Genomic DNA, 22,463 nt, shown 5'->3' with positions numbered 1-22,463 from the left:
AACGCCAAATCAATTACCACACATGGAAATATGGAATCCGCCATGATATGGTAATCAACCCGACGCATATATAAATGTATGGAAGAATACTCACCTCTTTCGTGACCACAAATCAACAATTAAGACGATTGCATGAAGACAATACATATGCTTTCAACCTAGCAATAAATCACAAGTACATAAAAGATTATCAATCCCATACTAGTCCATCCAGCCACAATTAATAGCATTTCAGCGCCAAACCCATATTTATAATCTCATATTTAATCTTGGTTTGATTTACAAAACATGAATCCATTATATCTTTATCATAAGTCCAAATTCACTTTGATAACAAAATCGCCTTTTTCATATTCAACTAGGCTAACTTCAAACAAGCATGACTCAAGTTCTACTTAATCTTTTTACATGATATCAGTGGCCAATTTTAGAAGACCCATACATCTACAACTTATCTTTAGTGGTCAACATGTGAATTATCCCTCAAATGTGACTTATGTTCGTTTTAAAAACTGATATTATTGTTGTTCTTACTGACAAAAACATATTTGACCTTACTGACTTCAAATAATCATAACTTGAGTTCTAGTTTGCCATCAAATCTTGGTCTAGTTTGCCATTTATTACTGACACCCGGATAGAATATTTGCCATCAAATCTTGGTCTAGTTTGCCATTTATTATAGTTAAATGGGTAAGGTTATTCCAAGCAATGCACCTACTAGGATCAAATATGCAGCCTTTTAAAATGAGATGGATAAAATGGGAGTTGATGGAAAACGTGTCATCTTCCAATTGAAAGTAACCTAAGTAATCTCTGGTATCTAAATATAAGTCGAGTTTTTGGACATTACTACTAATAGCGAAATGAATCCAATTGTGGACATGGGATTCAAACTGATCATCATAAGTGACACAGATACGAAATTTATTGAGATTCTTTGATTGGGGATGACCACATTGAGTTAGGGTTTGATTAACAAAAGTATAGAAATAAGGTAACCTATGTTCATAAGCTTAGGCTTTATTGATATTACAATGTTAACTACTAAGCCGCTTCAAGATAAAACTCCAACCTAGAGCTTTAATCTTGAAAAAACTCCTGAAGGCCAAGTCAAAACCAAAGTTTCAATCTCAGGCTCTTGATCTTGATCTCAAAATCTCAGGCTCTCAATCTCAGATCTAGATCTAAAGAGAGAAAGGAAGATGAGTGAGAAAAAAAAAGCACGAAGAGAGCTTTTATTTATTAGTTTACTTATATCCCATTAATTATTAAGTATTTCTATTTTATATTTATAGAAACTTTTATTTCGTATACTCTTACCGATTACTTATTCCCAGATTGTCTGAAACGAATGAATGGATTCCTTGTTCGTTTCAGACAACCTGGAAATAAGTGATCAGTATGAGTAAAACGAACAAGGAATCCCTTCATTCGTTTGTGGTTTAAATACTAGTAACAAATATGTTAGAAACTTAAAAGAATTTTAAGTTAAGAAAACTAACTTACATGGTTGTATGTGGTTGTTATATGAATAGTTCACCGGGGTAATTTAAAAGTTAAGAACTTAAAGGAACATTTTTCAATATTATCTAATGTGGTAGCTAGTCATATTACTCGTACTCATTTGTTCTGGTTGTTATATGAAAAGTTTATCGGGGAACTTTTACGTAATAAATCTTTCAATAATATAAAGATAGCTAAAAAAGTTGCGAAGGTCAATATGGGGCTGCGAAAATCAACCGGAAGGTTGTGAGGGTCAACCGAGGACTGCAAAAAGCAACCCCAGGATTGTGAAAGTCGATCCTATGGCTATAAGGATGAATTTTTTCAATATGCTTGTTTTCCTTCTCATAATTCTGATTAGTTTATACTCTATACAACTTTTTATGATTTTCATAATTAAGTTCGTTTAACTAAATGATATATATTTTATACAAATAAAATAAATTGATCCAATCCCGATCAATCGAAGCAATTTTTAGCAACTTTTTCAATAAACTTTAAGCATTTGATATGACTAAAAGATTCTTACATAAAATCAATATTTTCACACACATTCCATATTTCACAAGTGTCCATTTTCATTTAACTATAGTATCTTTTTATATTAACTACCTTTACATTAATAACCACACCGGTAATGCCACCATCACCCGTCGGCACTGACCTGACGCCGCATTGCGCGGGAATTAAGTTAAAACTAAATTAGATTATTCAACAACTTATAATAAGAAAACTTAATAAAATTAAAACTAAATTAAATTATTCAGCAACAACCCAAAATCCCACCGATTTTTTTCTATCCTAATCACATTAATTAAATTAATTAAATCAGCCCATCATGTTCTCACAATAAATGCATAAAAATTCCTTGCTCAAAAACTAACCAAATCTTCACTCAAAAAGACCCAAAAAAACATTACAAATTCACCAACATATACATTACACACATATCTAAACAATATAAAATCAAAAACCCATCTCGAAAAATCATTCCTTTGAAGATCTTGATCGACAAAACCGGGTCTTGGTTTGTCATTGATTTCAACAAAAAAAAAAAGAAAATTTTTTTTATTAAATAATAAAAAGAAAAAAGTCAAGAAATGCAGAAAAAGAGATGGAGGAAGTTAGGATTCATGAGAAGAGTGTTAACATGTGGAATAGCATTAATTTCATTGGTGGCTTTATTTTCTGCTCATTTGCATCTTTTTTTCCCTCCTTCTCAACTTTCTATGCTTCCTGATCCTTATAAGCTTCCAAAGGTATCATCTTTTTTTTTTTATTGGAATTTTTTACAAAGAATTTACTAAGTAGAGCTCTTTTAGTGATAGTTAGTACTTTCATGTTTATATTAACAATAACTATCTAATAGATTATTAAGTGTTGATTATTGATGGGTGTAACTAGGGTCTTAGTTTTCTTGAATACAAATAGTCAAATATATAATTTTTTTTGGTGTATTTTTATTGATGTTAACTAGATAGTATTGTTGGAATGTGATTGTTTGACCTTTTCTTAAAACCAAGAATTTTTTTAAAGTTTATGATTTTTTGGGAAATTTTTTATTGTGCTTTTCTTTTTTGGGAAATATATAATTTTTTTTGGTGTATTTTTATTGATGTTAACACTGTGTTCTTTTTTTTAAACAAAGTACTTTTTTAAAGTTTGATCACAAAAAAAGGTTAATTTGGATAAGTAGTTGCTAACCAATATACCCGCCAGGCGGTGTACATTAGAGCCAAATGGTCGACTATTCCTGGGTAGTCCCTCTCCGTTTCCCTGTTTATTGCCGCCTACAAATATATATGCAGGTTTTATTTAAATTTATCTCGAAAGCTTTTGTAAATCCAATCGGGGCTTTAGAGGTTTTGGGTTAGGTATGATCTCATCCAGCTTCTTAAAATCTTGTATATGATTCTATATTTTTTGTGTATTATTCGAAATTTAATTTTACGAATCTTGGGTGGTTTGTCTTTTTTTGGTTTATTTGTTGATGACCTTTAGTGGGGTTTTCTTCAAAATATCGAATTTAGAATGTCAGTAGTCGATTTATGATATTTGTAGCAGCCTAAAATTAGGTAAGAAAAGTGCAGTTTCTTATGTACTTGTGGATTGTGCTTGGATTTTGAACAGAGGATGATAGATTTAGTATCAAGTGTGCTCTGTTTGATGAGAATGTCACTAATCTCATGTAATTAAATGTGTAGCAACATGAAATTCAATATCAGAAGCTGAGCAAAGAGCGAAGCTGGACTCGACCTAATTTGTCAAAAGCTCCTCTTCCTGCTCTCAAGGTTATTTTGATTCACTCAGCTTACTTCTACTTCCTCATTAGCATAATTACTCATTTCTAATTCTCAACCCAACTAATCTTTCAATTATCATTTAACAAATTTATCTCAAGAAATTTGCTTTTAAATTTTTTATTTGTAAAATGTTAGATAGTAGATAATGACTTATTTGAGAGTAGATAATGACTTATTTGACCTTAATCTACTTGATTTTTTGTTTCATACAAGTCACAAAAAAGAAAAAAATCACTTCAAGAAAGGGAAAATTCGGAAAGGCAAGTTCTAACAGACAACGTTTTACTTTTACTTCATCTCTAATCTGGTTGTTGGACTTAAACTATTGTTACTGAAATCACTCTACTTTTCAAAGTTGATTTATTTGGTAAATTGATAAAAAAATGTTGTAAGTTTCGTGTAAAAGGTGGATCGCCTTATAATAGTGTTCAAATGAGGGATGTTCTCAGTAACGATATTGTAGTTCATGGCCAATTTACAGATAAAGTAAGTGTTGCTATGTATTGTAATTTGTTCACTTTTGGAACTACTTTTGGCCAGAATGGCTTATTCGTGTGAAGTGTAATATTTTTAAGGTTTTTTAAGACATGATAGTTTGTTGCAATTGTCTGCTAAATATGATGGTTTTTTTAGTTCATCTCACATATAACTATAAAAGTTTCTATTTTTATTGATTCAGAAGTAGTCATGCATCTTTCATGTTTTCACTCCTTTAGACTTGACAGTTGTCGGGTGCCAACGGCTCATTGGATTTCAACAAGTTGTGGAAGCATCCACCAAATCGTGACTTTGCCCCTTGTGTTGAACCCAGTTCTTCGTATATAGGTCAGGAACTCGTGATTTTGCTTTGTTTGAATTGGATATAAGATAAGGTGTTTTTCTCATTGTTCTTCGGTTTATGAACTCAGTTCCGGAAGAAACCCGAGGTTACTTACTTGTTCATACAAATGGTGGGCTCAATCAAATGCGTGCTGGGGTACGTTTTTCTTATTGCGTCTTCAAGCTTTAGATATGCACTAAGCAATTATATATACGATGGATAGACAGTTATTACCCAGTTACTTATGAATGGGTCAGATTAGGTTTCCAGTTTATGTGTAATGTTAAGTGCCTGGATGGCTTTAATGTTTCTCAAAGTGTAGTATATTTAATGCATACGACCTCCTTAGTTGTTCAGTCTAGAAAGAAATGACTATTTGTTGTAATTATATAGTTTTTGTATACATACATAAAGCATTAACCATTTATAGTAAGTAGATAAAATAAACAACTGGAGACAGGATATGATAGATATTTATACGATAGATAGAAATAATGTTTTATTAGTCTGTCTGCTACCAAGCCAAGTAAGTTTTGATCAGAGTTTCTCATTTACGTTACTCTTTGTCGGTATTGGCGCGAAAATGAACAGCTTGAACCTTTCCATTGATGAAATGTCGTTTAGTTAGTGCTCTACTGCTTTTTAAGGGCCTATCAGTTCAAAATTGTTAAATTATTGTAGTGTTATTTCTTGTGCAGATATGTGATATGGTAGCTGTTGCGCGGATTATAAATGCTACTCTTGTAGTTCCAGAGCTTGATAAACGTTCATTTTGGCAAGATACCAGGTACTGTTTCTCAATGTTATAAAATAATTAAGTTTAAGTTATATGCTTTGAACGAGTCTTATTTCTTTTGAAATAAATGCAGCAATTTCTCTGATGTGTTCGATGAAGATTATTTCATTTCTTCATTGGCTAATGACGTAAAAATAGTTAAAAAACTTCCAATAGAATTACTGACTGCCACAAGAGCGGTTAAGTATTTTAGAAGCTGGTCTGGTATTGATTACTATGAGCAAGAGATAGCCAGCTTGTGGGAGGATTATCAGGTATACCTATTCAATTGATCTAATCTGTTTTATCGAATCTTTCTGTTTTTTATTGCAAATTGCAACCATTTTGCTTTTTTTCTTTTATGGAAAACAAAGGACCAACCTATTCATGCAAAAATGAAAAAGAATGGCAGGCCGCAAGAAGTATCATGATTTCTAATCTAGTAGAAATCATTATTTAAGTTATCAGAAGTCTTTAAAGTTTGTAGAAATACCATTCGACTTTGGCAAGCGATGTTTTTTGGTCATAGTGTCATACTTACCAGAAATAATCGATTTTGAAAAGTCTGTGATTTTAAATGAGAATTTTGTAAGTTCCTTGTACGCAACTAAATTATGTTGCTCTGTATCAGAATTTTCTAAGAAAATGTATACTATTTTACTTGATTCAGAGATCTAATGAGGAACTGTGGAAATCTAGAAGGGAAAAAGTCATGGTAGTTGACATTGTTTGTTGAAAAGTGCTAATTATTGCAAAATATAGTGTTTTTTTGTCTTTCCTTGCAAGAATCATGGTTTGTTTGGAGTAAAAAGCCAAGTACCGTAGATTTGGAAAGTAAGTGACTCATTAAGATGTAGAAAAACCACTGATTTCAGTTATGAAGCTCATTATTGCTCATATTATGAACTTAATATTGTTTTGTGATTAAAAAAACAATGTATGACAACCAATTATTAATCTTTTAATCTCTCTCTTTAGGTTATTCGGGCTGCAAAATCTGATTCCAGGCTAGCAAATAACAACCTTCCTCCAGATATTCAGAAATTGCGTTGCCGTGCATGTTATGAAGCTCTCCGATTCTCCCCACGTATAGAAGCAATGGGAAAAGTAAAATAAATAAATATTGTGTCTAGAGGTGGCAAAGTCGTCAAATTCTGTGATGGGTCAAAATGAGTAATCTATAGATAGCCTTGTTAGGTCGACCTGTAACACTTTTTTATCCAAAAATACAAATCCTTTATGAACTGTTGGCGAGTTTAATGTGATTAGAAAACCATATCATTAAATAACGAAGTACTTTGTTTATTGAACAAGATGATTTATGAGATATTGTAAATTAACATTACAAGTTGGTTGACCTTTCACCCATTTGACCAATTTCTTTCTAGTTTATATTTTTTTAAGTCACCCGCTTGACTCCTTGAAAATATAACGTAACCCATTAATGTGTTACTGGGTTGAAATTGCCACCTCTAGTTATATTAAAAAAATTTATTTTTCGGTTCAATTTAGTATATTAAGTCATATATTTCTTATTATATAGTTATTGGTGGACCGGATGAGGTCTTATGGACCTTACATCGCGTTGCATTTAAGATACGAAAAGGATATGCTTGCTTTTAGTGGGTGCACGCACGATTTATCCATTGAAGAAGCTAATGAACTCACGGCTATTAGGTACAATATATATATCATTACAAGTGAATGCCCGACATGATATATTTTGAATCTTTTGTATTATATTTTGACATTAATTTATTTTACAGAGAAAATACAACGTATTGGAAAGTTAAAGACATTGATTCGATAGAACAAAGAGCAAAGGGGTATTGTCCATTGACTCCAAAAGAAGTAGGAATGTTTCTCAGGGCTCTTGGATTTCCACCAACAACTCCTATATATATTGCAGCTGGAGAAATATATGGGGGTGATTCTCGAATGGCTGAGCTAACATATCGCTTCCCCCTGTTAATGAGAAAGGTGTGTATTCCATGAAGTATTTGTCATCCTTTGTTCACTTTTTGTTTATTCAATGGTAAAATTCTTGATAGAAAATTGAACCTTGAAATTTAAAAAAGATAAGATTTTTTTTTACTTCTCTGTTTAAATAACTCTTAATCATTGTTAGTCTTTCCGTTTTCCATTTAATCTCTTAACAAATAAGCATTTCTCAGTAAACGAGACCTATAATGACATCTACAAGTCCTTCTGTTACTAAGTCTAACTATTCAAATTGTGTTTATTTTTGAAGGAAAAATTGGCAACAGTTGAGGAGCTGGATCCATTCATCAACCATGCGTCTCAAATGGCTGCTTTAGATTACATTGTATCAGTGGAAAGTGACATTTTCATTCCCTCTTATTCTGGAAACATGGCAAGGGCTGTTGAAGGTCATCGTCGGTTCTTGGGACATAGGAAAACTATTTCTCCTGACAGGCAAGTGGTCTTGTTTGAGCAAAATTCTTGCAAGCTGCAGTTTTTATTGTTATCATTTTTGCAAGTTTGGTAATATGTAATGAAAAGTCAGTAACGGGGTTAAAAAAGTCGATATCTCATAATCATAAATGTTTGACAACATTGGATTTGATTCAGAAGATGCCCTTATCTTGTTATTTTCAAGGAGTACTTTTGACATTTGACTTGTGACCCATCTATTCCCAGATATACAGTATTTTGTTATCTCTTATATTAACTTCCTGCCTTCTGTTTATCAGGAAACTCCTTGTTCGTTTTTTTGACAAGATTGCTAATGGTACAATGAAAGAAGGGAAGAATCTTTCAAGACGGATAATTGAGATCCACAAAAGACGGTAAATTCTTTGTCTCCAATTCTTATAATCATTGTTGCATGATGTGATTCATAAATGGGTTTTAGGCACAAATGTATGTGCTCAATAAGCGGTAAAAGACCACCAATTGTCATCCCTTACAAGTTACAAAGTCTTTTTCACGATATCCCTTTCGAGTAAACAGCATTTCTCTTCTCACAATAATCCTCGAGTAAACAGCAATTCTCTGCTCGTTAGTAAATACCTAAACTTACTTCATTTCCACATTACAAAGAATTAACCAGGTTGAGATGGTCAAAAGTCACTAAAAGCATATTTTAGGTCAAAACATCATAGAATCTTTGTAGTTACAAAGCTAGATTGTTATTGAAATAGCATTATTTCTTGAACATTGAAAAATCAGATCTAGCATTATGTCACAAAAACCAAAATGATGAAAAATTTGGACAGATACGTGTTCTGAATCAAACACAAATTTGTCTTTGCATGGATTAATAGTTCCTGTTTTGACCTGTTAACCCAACCCCCTTTTTGCCACTGCTATATTTTATGTCATTTTTACCATGATTGGTGTGGTTATTGCAGGCAAGGCTCACCCCGGAGGAGAAAAGGCCCCATCACAGGAACAAAAGGAACGGATAGGTTCCGTTCAGAGGAAGCATTCTACGTAAATCCATTGCCCGATTGCCTATGTCAAAAGGAATCACCATATAATGAAAATAGCTCCTCCCTTGTCATCAAATAGACTTAACCATCTTCTTTGATATCCATTTTGAAGCTTGTGGAAGATGATGAAAGGCACCTGTCCTTTGGAGTATTGAGGGGCTTTGTATATCCTTGGGATAGTAGATACAAATTAGGTAAAAGATGGTGAAGGTAATGAGAGAAGATGAGATTTTTGAGAAGTTTTAGAAGCATCCCTGTATTCACTCCATTCATGGAGCTTGTTATTGAAATTAATAATATAGAGAAGTAGAAAGTTCAGTTAGGTATTACATCATTGTATCCTATATATTCTATTAAAACATATAGGTATCTGTCTGAAACATAGTATTGATGATTACCAACCGAAGTGGTATGGTTGGAACTTGGAAGCTAATATACACGATTTTCTTTAAAAATCCATGAGTTTTTTAGTTACTTGTATCTTTTGGTTAAGTTGTCATCTTCAGATCTTGATCCATTAAATTTGTTACAGAAACCAATAGATATCTTTTCAGGTTTTCCGCAAAGTAAAGTCTAAATAGTCCATAAGTGGATTACAATTCGTGTGGTTGTCTACTGCTGCATGTGTTCGCTGCCCGCTATCCACAATAACAAAAGTTTTCCATTTTATCTATGGGGTAAAAGGATGCAAGACATCTAAGTAGGAATAATGAGCCACAAAGTAGTCGAACAAGAAAATGACACATTGCTCTCTTTATCAAGCTATGAGTAAAAGCAACATGGTTGGATCGGTGGTAAATACCCTTGCCTCTGGAGACAGAGGTCAAGGGTTTGATCCTCATCCTATGCAAAGGTTGGAAGGTCTTTTCTACCATTTAGGTAGAAACTGGAATGGTAAGGTCTGCCTACATCTTAACCTCCCCATACACCGTCGAGGTATTGCGAAAGACCGCACTGAGCAGTTACTTTTATGCAAGTAATCATACTTTAAAAGCTATATGCTTTCATTTATTAAACATTTAAGCTGCCACAAATGTCAATGTGTGCTGCTAGCCTGCTAGGTTTCATCATAGCGCACCATCCTTATTCTTCGAAGAACTAATATCTAGCAGGTCGGTTATTTAAATTTCATAAATACACAACGATAGGAAGAACAAACAACAAATAGTCACATACTAATAGTTCAATCTCAACCAATCATTTGACAAACTTAAGCATAGGTCTTACGATCTTATCAAGAAGAACAGAAATTGAATACCAAGTACAGACAAACTAAAAGCTGAATACTGTCTAGAATTTAGTAGCATAGATGGTAACTACGATGATGAATCAAGCCCTCTCTCCCCTGATACGCCTAGCAAGCTGAATGTCTTTGGGCATGATGGTGACACGCTTGGCATGAATTGCACACAGGTTGGTGTCCTCAAACAGTCCCACAAGATAAGCTTCAGCAGCCTCTTGGAGTGCCAGCACTGCGTGGCTCTGGAAACGCAGATCAGTCTGCAAACAAAGAAAAGCATATAAATCATTAAGATTGAATATCAACAAAATCGTTCTATATGTGGCAACATGGGCAAGTCAGATGACAGATTAAAATGAGGCAAGTGCTCAGAAGGGCCGGGTTTGGTTGGGAATCAGTTCATTAACACATTCCTTTTAAATAGAACAATTTAAACATTGTAAAAGATCATATATAGTAAGATAATATAGCTTCTTTAAGATAGAAATAAGAATAATGTAAAAACATTAAACATCATAAGCACCCGCGCACTTTCGACTTATATAAACAGCCCTACGCCCTATCCATGTGACCTGTTTTTCTTTTTTTAGCTCCTCTAATATTAAACTAATTTAACTGTTATCAATAAAATACGGTTCAATTCGACCCATTTCTACGAAAAGTCGAAAACAAATGGGATTACAATGGCCAACTTTAAGATACTCCAAAAACATCACATTTCAAGGGATCACTACATTCTATGAATTAGAAGGTCTTCGAAACCCATCAAAGAACAAAAAATTATCAATTAAAAGTACATACTCCTCTCCTATTAAAACGGTAATGTTTGATTCAACATTTGACCCAGAACCAAGAACAAGCAATATCATGGTGTTTAGCTTATTTTAGGTATGTATATTAAGGTAAAAAGTTGGGAAAGATAAAAGTAGGAAAGGTAAACCCAAACTCTTATAACAAAACTATCACTTTCATATCCTTTTTTCCATAGCGAAACCTTTAACCAAACACACCCTAATAGTAACAAGAAAGAAATATAAAACACCATTAAGAAAGAAAAAAGAAAGAAATCTTGTGAAACATCAATTAATCAGATTAAAAATATGAAAAAGCTTTGACATAGAAATGATGCGATATTCATGGAATAGAAAAAAAAGGTGTAATAATGATGGCAAACAAACAGGTATACTAAAGTAGTGATTCAAAAAAGAAACACTAATAAGATGAACCAAACCTTAAAGTCCTGAGCAATTTCACGAACAAGCCTCTGGAAAGGCAGTTTCCTGATTAGAAGTTCAGTACTCTTCTGATACTTACGGATTTCACTGCAACATAATACCACACAAATTTACAACCAACACAACATACGAATGAAAGAAATACAAGAGCAGGCAATTTAAAGCAGGGCGTGAGTCACAAACCGAAGGGCGACAGTTCCAGGTCTGTATCTGTGAGGCTTCTTCACACCTCCAGTAGTTGGAGCAGATTTGCGAGCAGCCTAACATAGTAGCATACAATAAAACCAAAATCAAAATAAAAAGAATGCAACTTTATTATATTTACAAACATTAAAAACAAAAATTATGTTCAATACGACACATATATCGCAAAAACGAGAATGACCCAAGTGAACATAGATTAAAGAATGACTATACCTTGGTGGCGAGTTGCTTCCTAGGGGCCTTTCCTCCAGTAGACTTACGAGCAGTTTGCTTAGTACGAGCCATCTACAAATTGTTAAAAATTATATAACAAACGGTACAGAACTCGCACTAAATATGAAATCACAAACTAATTTTTAACTGATGTTGATATATGCATTTTTCAAAGTGAATTTCCTCGAAAAATAATCGGGTTTCATATTGTAATTTGTAACCTACTTCTTCACACCAAAATTATAACCCCACCACATACAAATACTGACATACATTTGTTCATCAAATTAGGCACCGAAATGTCGAAATCCACACTACAATATAACTTTTTCTAGTAATTTACAAACTGCTCAAAAAATTATATACATAAACAATTTAATAAATGAGCAATAAACATTTTAAATACATATATGTGGAGAATGAGTTTTAATTAGTGAAAACTGTAAGCATAAACGCCGTGAAATTAGGGAAAGTAAAAGACGATATTAATTAGGGTTTCAAGCATTATGAAAAAACTTATTAACATAAACAAACAATTATCATTATCATAATCATAATATAATAATTGAATATATCGGTATGTAATAATTCAATAACACAAAGCAAGAAAAGATTGAGAGAGATTGGGTGCGTACCTTTGATTAGGTTTTTTTTTTTTTTTTTTTTTCTCTCTCTCTCTGAAAAATTATATGGCAATTTTTTAAGAGTCATCGTGTTATATAATTGGGGCATGGAATTTGGGTCGGGTCAAATGAACACCAGGTTATCTCAGCGGGTCTTGTATCCGATCATTTTTATTTATTTTAAATAAAAAGGAAATTAAGATATAAGGGCACGTTTGAATTTTTTATTTTATTGTTTTTATAAGAAATGAATTTGTCAAAAGGACTTAAAATTGGAATAAAAAAAATAATTAAAGAATGGTAATTTGGAAGTGATTAGGAAAAATAAAAGTAACTGAATGGATACATAATATTTGTATGAGTTATCAATGATGAGTTGGTGGAGTAGTTTGAAGTTCTCCTAGTGACCTATAGGTCTTAGGTTTGAATTTCTATTCCACGAACTTTAAGATATAAGTAGTCCTTCTATGAGGACTTGGCTTGGGTATACCCAGGTTCAAGTCTGAGGGGGCATGATTTACCCCTATTAATCGTCATGTCTTCGGGCGGATTAGTAGGGCTCCCCCATTGGGTATTTGAAATAAACATTTTTACTTCGAGGGAGCTTTCTAGCGCGGACCTGGTTAAAACAACGTATGCTAGACTTCTCGCTGTCAAATTGCGACACAAAGTTTCAAGCGAAATTCACCTTTAAAAAAAATTTAAATATAGTTGACTTTTGTTAATTAAATCAAGAAGCAAACAAGTTTGATTGAGTTAATTTAAATATTTTTTTAATTAAGTCCATTAAATAATAAATAAACAGGCTTTTGACTTCTTAGCTTTTATAAAAAAAAATTATTAAATAAAAGGTTTTTAGTTACAAGAATTTAAAGTTTATGCTTTTAGCTTAAAGCTTTTAGCTCCACCAAAGTGTTCTCGGCTTTTAACTACATGCCTACAACTAGCAATTATCATAAGCTAGTTTCGTCAAACATATCTAAAATAACCTTCCATTATCTTTCTACCTCTTTTTCCCCCTCCTTTTACTGGATCACAACATAAACATATAATAATAATAATTTATTTATTTCCTTAATTTTATTCTTATACTTAAAACGAGTTACAAAATGAAAAAAGTAATTTACTACTACAATCACTTGTTATAGTAATTAATTTTACTTGCATGCCAGATAGGACTGGAATGTATCATGATCAGGGGATATATAACAAACGGATAGGATAAAACCCACACACATTACACATCCATCTGATCCACATAGATATATTTATGGATTTCACATAAATAAATATAATCTGCTCAACATTCAATTCAAACATAAACATATATCTAGAACAAGATATTGTATCAAGAATTTATTTAAAAAAGAAATGGGAATGGTTTCATTTTTGTCAACAGTCCCAACATTGCTACTTCCAGTATCTCCATTATCATCCAAATGCCATACTTCTTCTTTTCATTCTGTATGTTCTTTTTATTTTTTTACTTTACCTTTCTTATTTTATCTTTATTACTCGGTCCATCTCAAACTAAGTGTCTTGACAAAAACGCAAAGTTTAAGGAGACGTGTAACATTGCATTGTGTCGTAGCAAGATAAAATGAAAAAGTTAATGTGTTAGTTTTATGAATAGGGTACAAATATTAGTTGCAAAATTGAGGATGTTGGCAGTAACAACTACAATGAGACTAATGGTTTTATTAGGAGGAGGGACATTCTTAACTGCTTTGGAGCTGCTATTACCATGGTAATTTTACTTGTGCCCCATTTTTTTTTAATAACTAATTACTGTTTACTTTGGCATGATGATATTACATATTACATACATTCTTATGTGTTCCGTTAATTATGATTAAGTTAATGATTATCTTAAGAGAAAAAAATTGATCATGATATGCATTTCCATGAAGTATTCGTCACATTGAATGTGCCAGAACACGAGCCCTGACCCAAGTCGAACAAACTCAGCTAGTTATGGGTTAACTCCTATCTTGTTTTCTAGTCATAGTAGACATGTATGAAATGCATTTTTCATGAAGAATCTCGTTACGTTAAATGTGCCTGAACATGGGCCCTTAGGGCACAAGTTAAATAAACTCGACTAGTTTTGGGTTCTTATCGTGTTTTCTAGTTATAGTAGACATTGTTTTTCTGTTATTTGATTGACCCGTTTAAAAAAACAGAATTAGAGAAAAAATTCATTGAAAGCAAAGTTTAGCCTACTTGACATGTGAGAAAATTTGAGGCTGATAACGTTTTATTGAAAAATTAAGACGAGTTTGAGTGATGTGATGATGAGTTTGTGCCAGTTGTTTTGTCTCTTCATAGGAACTGGTGGCAACTTCGAGCCCAGTCCCCAGCCCATTTCTAGAGGTGGCAAATGCTGCTGATTTGATACAGCGTAGACAACGCTCTGACTTTCAATGTAAGCTTCTTATTTGGTTGGTTTTAGCTCGTGGTTCATTTCAAGAATTCATATTGTAACTGGTTGAATTGTTTAAAAGTAGTAAGTTAAGGTTTTCGACTATCCATCCTCTTGACCAAAAGAGCAGTTTACATGAACTCTAAATGTTACCTGGTTTATATTAAGCAAATTGGATAAACGAACGAACAACTTACTCTTGCATAATTTGTTTTGAAGCAGTTTATTTCTTAACGCAAAATAGAGACATATCTCAGTATCTTCTATTTCAAGCAATGCACTTCTGTTTTCCTTGTGAAATTGCATATACACAGACTATATTCAATAAATGTTTAAACTCAAACTGTTTCTTTTCTTCTCATCTTGCAGCAAGTATAAAGACGACCCTCTATACAGCCATCAAGGTAAAGTATGACATAAGTTTTTGTTCATTTTTGATTAAAATATGCATAATGGTACTTAGCAACTGGCAATCTCATGGGGTCTTTTGAAATAGAGCAGAGGAGCATTGGCGCACCATGGTTGCTCACTCTTCTAGACTTATCACATTTGTTTTAATTTCAGGCAAATCAGGAGCTCATTCCACCACTATTGACATTAGCACTTAATGATGCTATGACATATGATAAGGTTGGATTTATAACCTATTACTACATAGATTCATGTAGATTGTTTTGATTATTAAAGCTTATTTGTTTCTTGTTGAGCTTGTAGGCTACAAAAACTGGAGGCCCAAATGGATCCATACGCTTCAGGTAAGCTCGTATCTATCTGTCCACAACATATACACATTTTCTCATTAGAAGATATTTGGTTAATAAGTGGAATTTTATAGTTTCTTCATGCTCTTTATTCGTATGAAATGTCATACTTTTTATTTTTTGTTTTGAGCACACACTTCTTTTGCTCGTTTTAGCTTGGATATTCGAATTTCCACTTAGTTTTTTTTGTTCAACTGTTTTCTTGATATGAAGCGCGGAGATCAACAGACCAGAAAACAACGGACTTTCGGCTGCTTTATCATTGGTTGAGGAAGCAAAAAAGGAGATCGACTCTTACTCAAAAGGAGGACCAATCGCATATTCTGATCTCATCCAATTAGCAGGTGTGACTTTAGTCAAAGTTCTTTACATTAATCAAACCTTGTACTTTCAATTCCAAATTATAAAGTAGACGATCTTCAAATTTTTCCCATATTGATTATCTTTTCTTACACTTCCTTGATGTAGCTCAAAGTGCTCTTAAGGCTACATTTTTGGCTTCGGCTATACGAAAATGTGGTGGTAATGAAGAAAAAGGGAACTTGCTATATTCTGCTTATGGCTCAAGTGGACAAGTTAGTTCCTTTTTTTGTTGATTTGTATTGCATATAGAGGAAGTTGTATATGTCTCTAAGGTTGCTATTTTTACCTTTGAAGAATTGGGCTGATGGCATTAGATATGTGTTTGCTAGTTCGTTTTGTTCCTATTTGACGAATATATTTGTTTGGATAGTGGGGATTATTCGATAGAGATTTTGGACGGTCTGATGCTCAAGAACCTGATCCTGAGGGAAGAGTACCCGACTGGACGAAAGCAAGTGTTCAAGAAATGAAAGACAAGTTTATAGCCATTGGATTTGGTCCTCGCCAGGTAACTTCTCATTTTCTTTTCCACCAGAGAGTTATAGCCAAACTAGTATATTCATCTTCATTTGATTTTTCAGCTAGCAGTGATGTCAGCATTCTTGGGTCCTGATCAACTAGAAACCGAAGCCAAGTTAGCCACAGATCCAGATGTTACTAAATGGGTTGAGAAATACCAACGAAGTAGAGAGACGGTCTCTGAGACCGACTATGAGGTTAGCATCCGATCAAAAAATCCGGCCAGATAGCAGGTTTTACCCATTTAGTTAGGATTCTGTAACTTCCCATAGGTTTTTTAATCAAGTAAGTCAAGCGGCTAATATAAAAATCAAACTATACATGACATAATGAAATGGGTTAACCAAATTAAAACAATAAGAAGTTGCCCACACACAATACCAAGATTACCAACCAACAAATGTGTGTTTAAATGGAGAGAAAATGCTGAATTTTATCAAAGATTGGATTGTAACAACAGAAATGCAAGAAAACACCACACTTTGAGCACATTATATTTTGAATTGTTCATTTTTTGACTTTTATTCTCTCATTTCTGCAATTTGTGTAATGTTTTTTTCCTTCTGATGATGTACTTTCATAAAAATGATCAGAAAAAAGCCAAATATGGCGATTTCTTACAAAAGGGAAAAACATTACATATCAACATGTTGATAAAGTGATAATATATTTCATCTTGTTCCAGGTCGATCTGATTACGACCCTTACAAAACTGAGTGGCTTGGGTCAAAAAATCAACTACGAGGCATATTCATACCCTGTTCCCAAGATTGACTTCAGAAAACTTAAGCTGTGAAAAGGTGAATGCAACAACTTAAGATAATGAAATGAGCAACACAAGTCTAGAGAATACTTTCGGCTGCAAATTTATTTTGCCGTTAGACTATCGGCATATCCAAGAGGAGTCTGGTTTGGTTTTGTAAATGGTGCAAAGTACACTACATCTATTATGTAATTACTCCGGTAGTTCTATAAATGTAAAGCCTTAAGACTATACTTTGAATAAGACTTCTAATACGAAATTTCCCGAGTGATAGAACGCAGCGTGTTGGTTAAGTTGCGTTCAATGTGTTAAAATTTGTTTCAAGTTACAACAATTTTTGCTTGGTTGCTTTGTTGTGATGAAAATTTTCTATTTACCAGTGGTTGGTTTTTAAGGAAAAAAAAAAGAAAGTAAAACAGAAATTTGATACTGGCCAAGGCCTGGTAATAAAAAGTGAAAAAGAATTAGAAACATCAAAGGGGTGGTGGCGCAGTTGGCTAGCGCGTAGGTCTCATAGCTAAAGAGTGATCCTGAGGTCGAGAGTTCGAGCCTCTCTCACCCCATAATTTTTACTCCTTTTCATTTAAAACAGGTTCATGTTTGGAGTCCCAAAACAACCCTTCTGAATCCGTCTAAAACATTAGTAAAATTTTGATACCTAATAGAGCATCACTATCTTCTTCAAATATCGAACCAGATCTCACCGAACTCTACTATTAGGACCAATATAACTCCCAAACTCCGCCTCCACTATCCTAAGGAGTTGCAAACTGCACGTTTAGTTACAGAATGCTGAATGTATTAGTTTTCTGTTTCCATTTTATAAGAAAAAGAGAATGGTTTTCAAACCTAAAAAAAACTCGTAAAGTTTTTGAAAGCGCGTTTAGTTACAAGTTTGAAAAAACATAAGGAGTTTTTCATTTCTAAAATGGAAAATATATACAAAACTATAAAAAATGAGTTTTCCAACATGTAATTATAAGTTGGAACAACAAAAACAACTGTACTTAATCCCTAATCGGGTATGAGGGAGGTGAGCTGTAGACATTCTTATCTCTACCCGTTTTTGAAAGCGCGTTTAGTTACAAGTTTGAAAAAACATAAGGAGTTTTTCATTTCTAAAAAGGAAAATATATACAAAACTATAAAAAAAAAATGAGTTTTCCAATATGTAATTATAAGTTGGAACAACAACAACAACTGTACCCAATCCCTGAGCGGAGTATGAGGAAGGTGAGCTGTAGACAGTCTTATCTTTACCCAAAGGTAGAGAAATTGCTTCCATAAGTACCTCCGGCCACAAAGATGTAAAAGCTGTAAAAGGGTAAAATGTTTATACCTGTCTGTCAAGAACATGATATGAAAATTATATTTTCAAAACTCATGCTTGGATGCTTTTTTATTTTTATTTTTCATGTTTCTTGTCAAAAATTATCTAAGAAACCCTTCTTGTGTTCTACAACTAAATGTGTATGGAACCAAGTCTTAGTATCACCACTATTGTAGTTAGGATCATGTTCTAATTTTATTCAAATATGTAAGATCGCGCAATATAAATTATAAGGAATTAGCTTTGTAAACACTTAATGGAATAATGGTAACGGCGTGTTGGTCCCATAGCAAACTAAAACATGGTTTGTTAGCATTGGACATTCATTGTGCTTTACAAATTGTTTAGTCAGTTTGCATGTGGGCAAATTGAGAACAAACAATGATATGGTACTTTGTTTAAAAAATAAAATTTTTGAACGTGCCATGCTCACATGTTGCTAATTTTTAATACTTAATACAAAACGTCTTCGAAACTTTATGGGGCGGCTGCCCCCGTTGCTCCCATCATAGCACTGTCTCTGTATACTTCACATGGCCCTGATTCCCTGAATACTATTTCGGGCAGGTTCTTTTTTTTTTTTTTATTTCTTGTTGATTTTATGTCACGTTTATCTTCTAATTGTGGTTGTCAGCAATCACCAAAACCGAGGCCTCGCAAACGCTAGGCTGGACAACACCTAGTTAGAAAAAAAGTTGTAATGAGTTCATGTATATATATTTCCATAGAGATTATGGCACCGGAGTGTAATCAACTATGACTCAATGGTAATGTAATGCAGTGACCTTTCAAACTGGCTATTTGATGTAAGTACCTTCCACTTTTGTTCTTTTAATGTATCTTACCAGGTAACATCCCATTTGTAACCGGTAATGCTACGTTGGATGTAAAAAGGAATAGGGATTAAGGCACCGGAGTGTAACCAACTATGAACGAATGGTTATGTAATGTAGTGACCTACGAAAGTGTTAAATTGATGTAAGAACCTTTTTGTTTTGTTTACTCGATGTATGTGAAAGTGTTAATGATAATAATAACAATCATTTTTCCATCTTTCACTTTTTGATGGTGACAAACCCTAATCCCCAAATCTGATTGTGTTATGATCACCCCATCATCATTAACCTTAAAGATCCGACCATCCCATCCCTACCACCATCAAGATCCAACAATGTTGGTTTACAATGGGGTAATGGGGGGGTGATTTTGACAGAGGATGACGACGGTGGTTGTCTGGGTGACGGCTGACATTTGTTTATTTTATCTGTGCCAGTCAGTGGTGGCACGTATCCGGATTTGGAATCGTTGGAGAGATGGTCGCACCTCTTGAAAAGAACAAAAATGAGAGGTTCTTACCCTATATAGCCAGTTTTAAAGATTAATACATAACATAACCATTCAGTCATATCTGGTTACATTCCAGTGCCATAATCGCAAAGTAAAATTAACATTGTTACCGGCACATTAGGTCAACCAGTATACTAAAAGTTAAAGGTACGTACATCAAATAGCCAACTTAAAAGGTCACTATATTACATAACCTTTTAGTCATAGTTGGTTACACTCCATTGCAATAATCCATTTCCATAAAGCATTATATTCCTTGGATTTTAATGCATCTTATTTCCTAGTAATAAACGGTGAAACAAAGCATTTTAAACAAAGTTGTGATGTAGCTGCTGTTCCCCCCTCAAAAAAACCAACTGGGGATTCTCTCAAAATCTCTGAAGCGATAGGACAAGTCATGGTGATTGATGGGAAAGACGCATTGCCCTCGAGCTCGATTAATAATGCACTTGAAAAACCACGAAAGGAGGAACATACTTCGGAATACCGAGAGTATAGGGAAATGATTTAAAGCGGACCGGAAGAAGCCCGAAGAATAAAACAAATAATGAATATGATTACTAGTTAGAAAATGATTATTTAAGTTTTTAGGTTTTTTGTTTTAATTAAGTTATTAAGCTTTTCAAGATTGTTTGAAATTAAAATCTAAATTTTTACAAACGTTTACTACAAATTAAGCTATTGGAAAACGTCAAACAATAATTTTAAACATTATCTTTTGTAAGTTTGCTATTTGATTTATATCTGAAATCTTTATCTACTTATATAAAGATGAAGTCCATAAAAATGAATTTTTTTAAAAACTGATTAGATGGCACAACATGGACTCTTTATTTCAAATATTTCTGTAACTTTAGTAAACCATGATGTCATATACTCGTATATATTTTTTATTTTTCATTTTTCATTTTCCTTCTTTTTCCCAATTATAATATTTAAAGATCTCGTATATGTCAATATCAGACAATGAACTTTCATACCTCAACTAACAAATATACTTAGATATTTGTGACAGCCATATAAGTTAACAGTTATAACTGTTTTTAGATTTAATTATTTAAAAAGAGATTGTTACATGTGGATGTAACTAACAATGATTAAATATTTATATTAATAAAAGTTTCATATAATATCGATGCCATGTAATTAACTTTCACATGCATCCCGGTTATTGGATGTATCTGACTCATCAAAAACTTATAAGTGAAAGCTTATATGGTTGCCACATATACTCAAGTACACTCAATAACTGAGATATGAAAGTTCTTTATAATGATATTGACATATACGAGATCTTTTAATACCATTGACATTTAGTCACAGTTAGTTACATCTACAAGTAATAATCATTTAAAAAAAAGTATAATAATGAAAAGAAAAAGAAAAGATAAAAAAGTTATTTGCGTAAAACATCCATGTGGTTTGCACACCAAGTTGCATAAAACGTTAATGTGACGAAGGAAAAGACGAAAAAGCTCTCACATGTGTGGCACGTGCAACATGTTAACGGCTCAACACTAATGGCGTTAAGGAAAAGAATATAATTCGCTAATAATTCTTGCGATATGGATGGAAAACACTAAAAAAAACTTAGAGGGATGTAAACTACGAATTTATTATTAATAGTGTTTTTTATTTTGAATTTTTCTATTTATGTTTTATGTATTGAGATAAGCTTGAACGGTAAGATATTATAAATGTATGCATATTACATGTTAGCTATGTTGTCAAATTTTCATATTTAACATTTACATCACATTTTTCATAACTATAATAGGTTATCTTAATAAAATTCGGGTGCTTAAGCTATATCTATAGCTCTTATGAAACAATAGTTAACCAAACATTTAAAAGCCCTCTTGCAATTTAAAACTAATTTGAAAAATTGCCATATAAGATTTTATCATATGTGTCAACTTCATATTTTTCTTTAAATAAACTATATATTTAGAAAACAAATGAACGTATATATGTTAAAATAAATAAATAAATATATATATATATATTGTAAGAATCTAAGATCTTCTCATTAGATAAAATGATATCTTCTCTTTAGTTTAAAAAATCACGTCTATACCTAATGATATTTCATTATCTTTTTTATTCAACAGTTATATGAGATTCATTTCGTTTTTTTTTTGGTGATTATATGAAAGTTTGCTCAGGCCGTTGGTTAGTTGGAACTCTCATCACATTAATCATTAGTGGTAATATTTAAAGTTTATAAGTTTTTTTTATCACCACTAAATTATATTCATCTTATATGAGTTAAGAGCTTTGTATAATATCATAACTTTCTGAAAGAGTTATGTTAATTCTTTCGTACATATCACTATGAAAATTATGTACATTTTTTGGTTTAATTCTTTTATTTTTTTTTGAATTTTATGATAATGGTTGATATAATCTCTTTTTTCTTTTGTTTTTTAACAATACAATTTTTTTCATTGTGATGATGAGAAAAATATTATGATTGTAGACGAAGAGTTAGTTCAAAACAAGTGTATATAACAATTAGTTTAATGATTGGATAATGAATACGTTATTGCTAATTTAATTAAGTGAAACTAAATAGATTGTTCGT

At 32.7% G+C, this 22,463-nt stretch overlaps 3 protein-coding genes and 1 non-coding gene across 5 annotated transcripts; 3 read left to right on the top strand and 1 right to left on the bottom strand.

Moving 5' to 3' along the window:
• Positions 1–2,419: 2,419 nt before the first annotated feature.
• LOC122606879 (O-fucosyltransferase 7-like) lies at positions 2,420–9,314 on the top strand. 2 transcript variants are annotated; one of them, XM_043779761.1, is made up of 12 exons: positions 2,420–2,765; positions 3,711–3,797; positions 4,535–4,634; positions 4,718–4,785; positions 5,328–5,416; positions 5,499–5,679; positions 6,383–6,511; positions 6,948–7,081; positions 7,171–7,384; positions 7,656–7,840; positions 8,119–8,214; positions 8,779–9,314. In XM_043779761.1, exons 1-12 carry the CDS (start codon positions 2,607–2,609, stop codon positions 8,936–8,938), a joined length of 1,602 nt encoding a protein of 533 aa, XP_043635696.1. In that variant the 5' UTR covers positions 2,420–2,606; the 3' UTR covers positions 8,939–9,314. The 2 variants fall into 2 exon arrangements, with proteins under 2 accessions (XP_043635696.1, XP_043635697.1); XM_043779762.1 differs by lacking the exon at positions 2,420–2,765 and having other exon boundaries at positions 3,726–3,797; positions 4,526–4,634.
• Positions 9,315–10,006: 692 nt separating this feature from the next.
• Positions 10,007–12,425, bottom strand: LOC122607165 (histone H3.3). The gene is made up of 5 exons (XM_043780092.1): positions 12,387–12,425; positions 11,752–11,823; positions 11,518–11,594; positions 11,331–11,421; positions 10,007–10,359 (listed from the first exon to the last, which is right to left on the bottom strand). The coding sequence occupies exons 2-5, from the start codon at positions 11,821–11,823 to the stop codon at positions 10,189–10,191; spliced, it is 411 nt and encodes a 136-aa protein (XP_043636027.1). The 5' UTR covers positions 12,387–12,425; the 3' UTR covers positions 10,007–10,188.
• A 1,256-nt stretch (positions 12,426–13,681) lies between these two features.
• Positions 13,682–17,495, top strand: LOC122607164 (thylakoid lumenal 29 kDa protein, chloroplastic). The gene is made up of 11 exons (XM_043780091.1): positions 13,682–13,838; positions 14,008–14,121; positions 14,703–14,799; positions 15,166–15,200; positions 15,361–15,426; positions 15,511–15,551; positions 15,771–15,901; positions 16,026–16,132; positions 16,291–16,428; positions 16,502–16,636; positions 17,125–17,495. Exons 1-11 carry the CDS (start codon positions 13,746–13,748, stop codon positions 17,233–17,235), a joined length of 1,068 nt encoding a protein of 355 aa, XP_043636026.1. The 5' UTR covers positions 13,682–13,745; the 3' UTR covers positions 17,236–17,495.
• Positions 17,496–17,680: 185 nt separating this feature from the next.
• On the top strand, positions 17,681–17,765 carry TRNAM-CAU. Its single transcript is given in 2 exon segments — positions 17,681–17,718; positions 17,730–17,765. It is a non-coding gene; the product is annotated as a tRNA-Met (tRNA).
• Positions 17,766–22,463: the final 4,698 nt, after the last annotated feature.

The sequence above is a fragment of the Erigeron canadensis genome, chromosome 7 (assembly GCF_010389155.1).
Source record: "Erigeron canadensis isolate Cc75 chromosome 7, C_canadensis_v1, whole genome shotgun sequence".
NCBI classification, from domain to species: Eukaryota; Viridiplantae; Streptophyta; class Magnoliopsida; order Asterales; family Asteraceae; genus Erigeron; species Erigeron canadensis.
The sequence above is the reverse complement of the archived record's forward strand: the minus strand, read 5'-3'. Positions and strand labels throughout refer to the sequence as shown.

Excerpts from the sequence above, each read along its gene's own strand:
- LOC122606879 (XM_043779761.1), top strand. The coding sequence starts at position 2,607 with ATGCAGAAAAAGAGATGGAGGAAGTTAGGATTCATGAGAAGAGTGTTA. Across the intron at positions 4,635-4,717 it reads ACCCAGTTCTTCGTATATAG|TTCCGGAAGAAACCCGAGGT; the intron begins GTCAGGAACTCG and ends TTATGAACTCAG. Across the intron at positions 8,215-8,778 it reads ATTGAGATCCACAAAAGACG|GCAAGGCTCACCCCGGAGGA; the intron begins GTAAATTCTTTG and ends TGGTTATTGCAG.
- LOC122607165 (XM_043780092.1), bottom strand. The coding sequence starts at position 11,823 with ATGGCTCGTACTAAGCAAACTGCTCGTAAGTCTACTGGAGGAAAGGCC. Across the intron at positions 11,595-11,751 it reads GGAAGCAACTCGCCACCAAG|GCTGCTCGCAAATCTGCTCC; the intron begins GTATAGTCATTC and ends CTACTATGTTAG. Across the intron at positions 10,360-11,330 it reads AAATTGCTCAGGACTTTAAG|ACTGATCTGCGTTTCCAGAG; the intron begins GTTTGGTTCATC and ends CTTTGTTTGCAG.
- LOC122607164 (XM_043780091.1), top strand. The coding sequence starts at position 13,746 with ATGGGAATGGTTTCATTTTTGTCAACAGTCCCAACATTGCTACTTCCA. Across the intron at positions 16,429-16,501 it reads TTGGATTTGGTCCTCGCCAG|CTAGCAGTGATGTCAGCATT; the intron begins GTAACTTCTCAT and ends TTGATTTTTCAG. Across the intron at positions 16,637-17,124 it reads TCTCTGAGACCGACTATGAG|GTCGATCTGATTACGACCCT; the intron begins GTTAGCATCCGA and ends ATCTTGTTCCAG.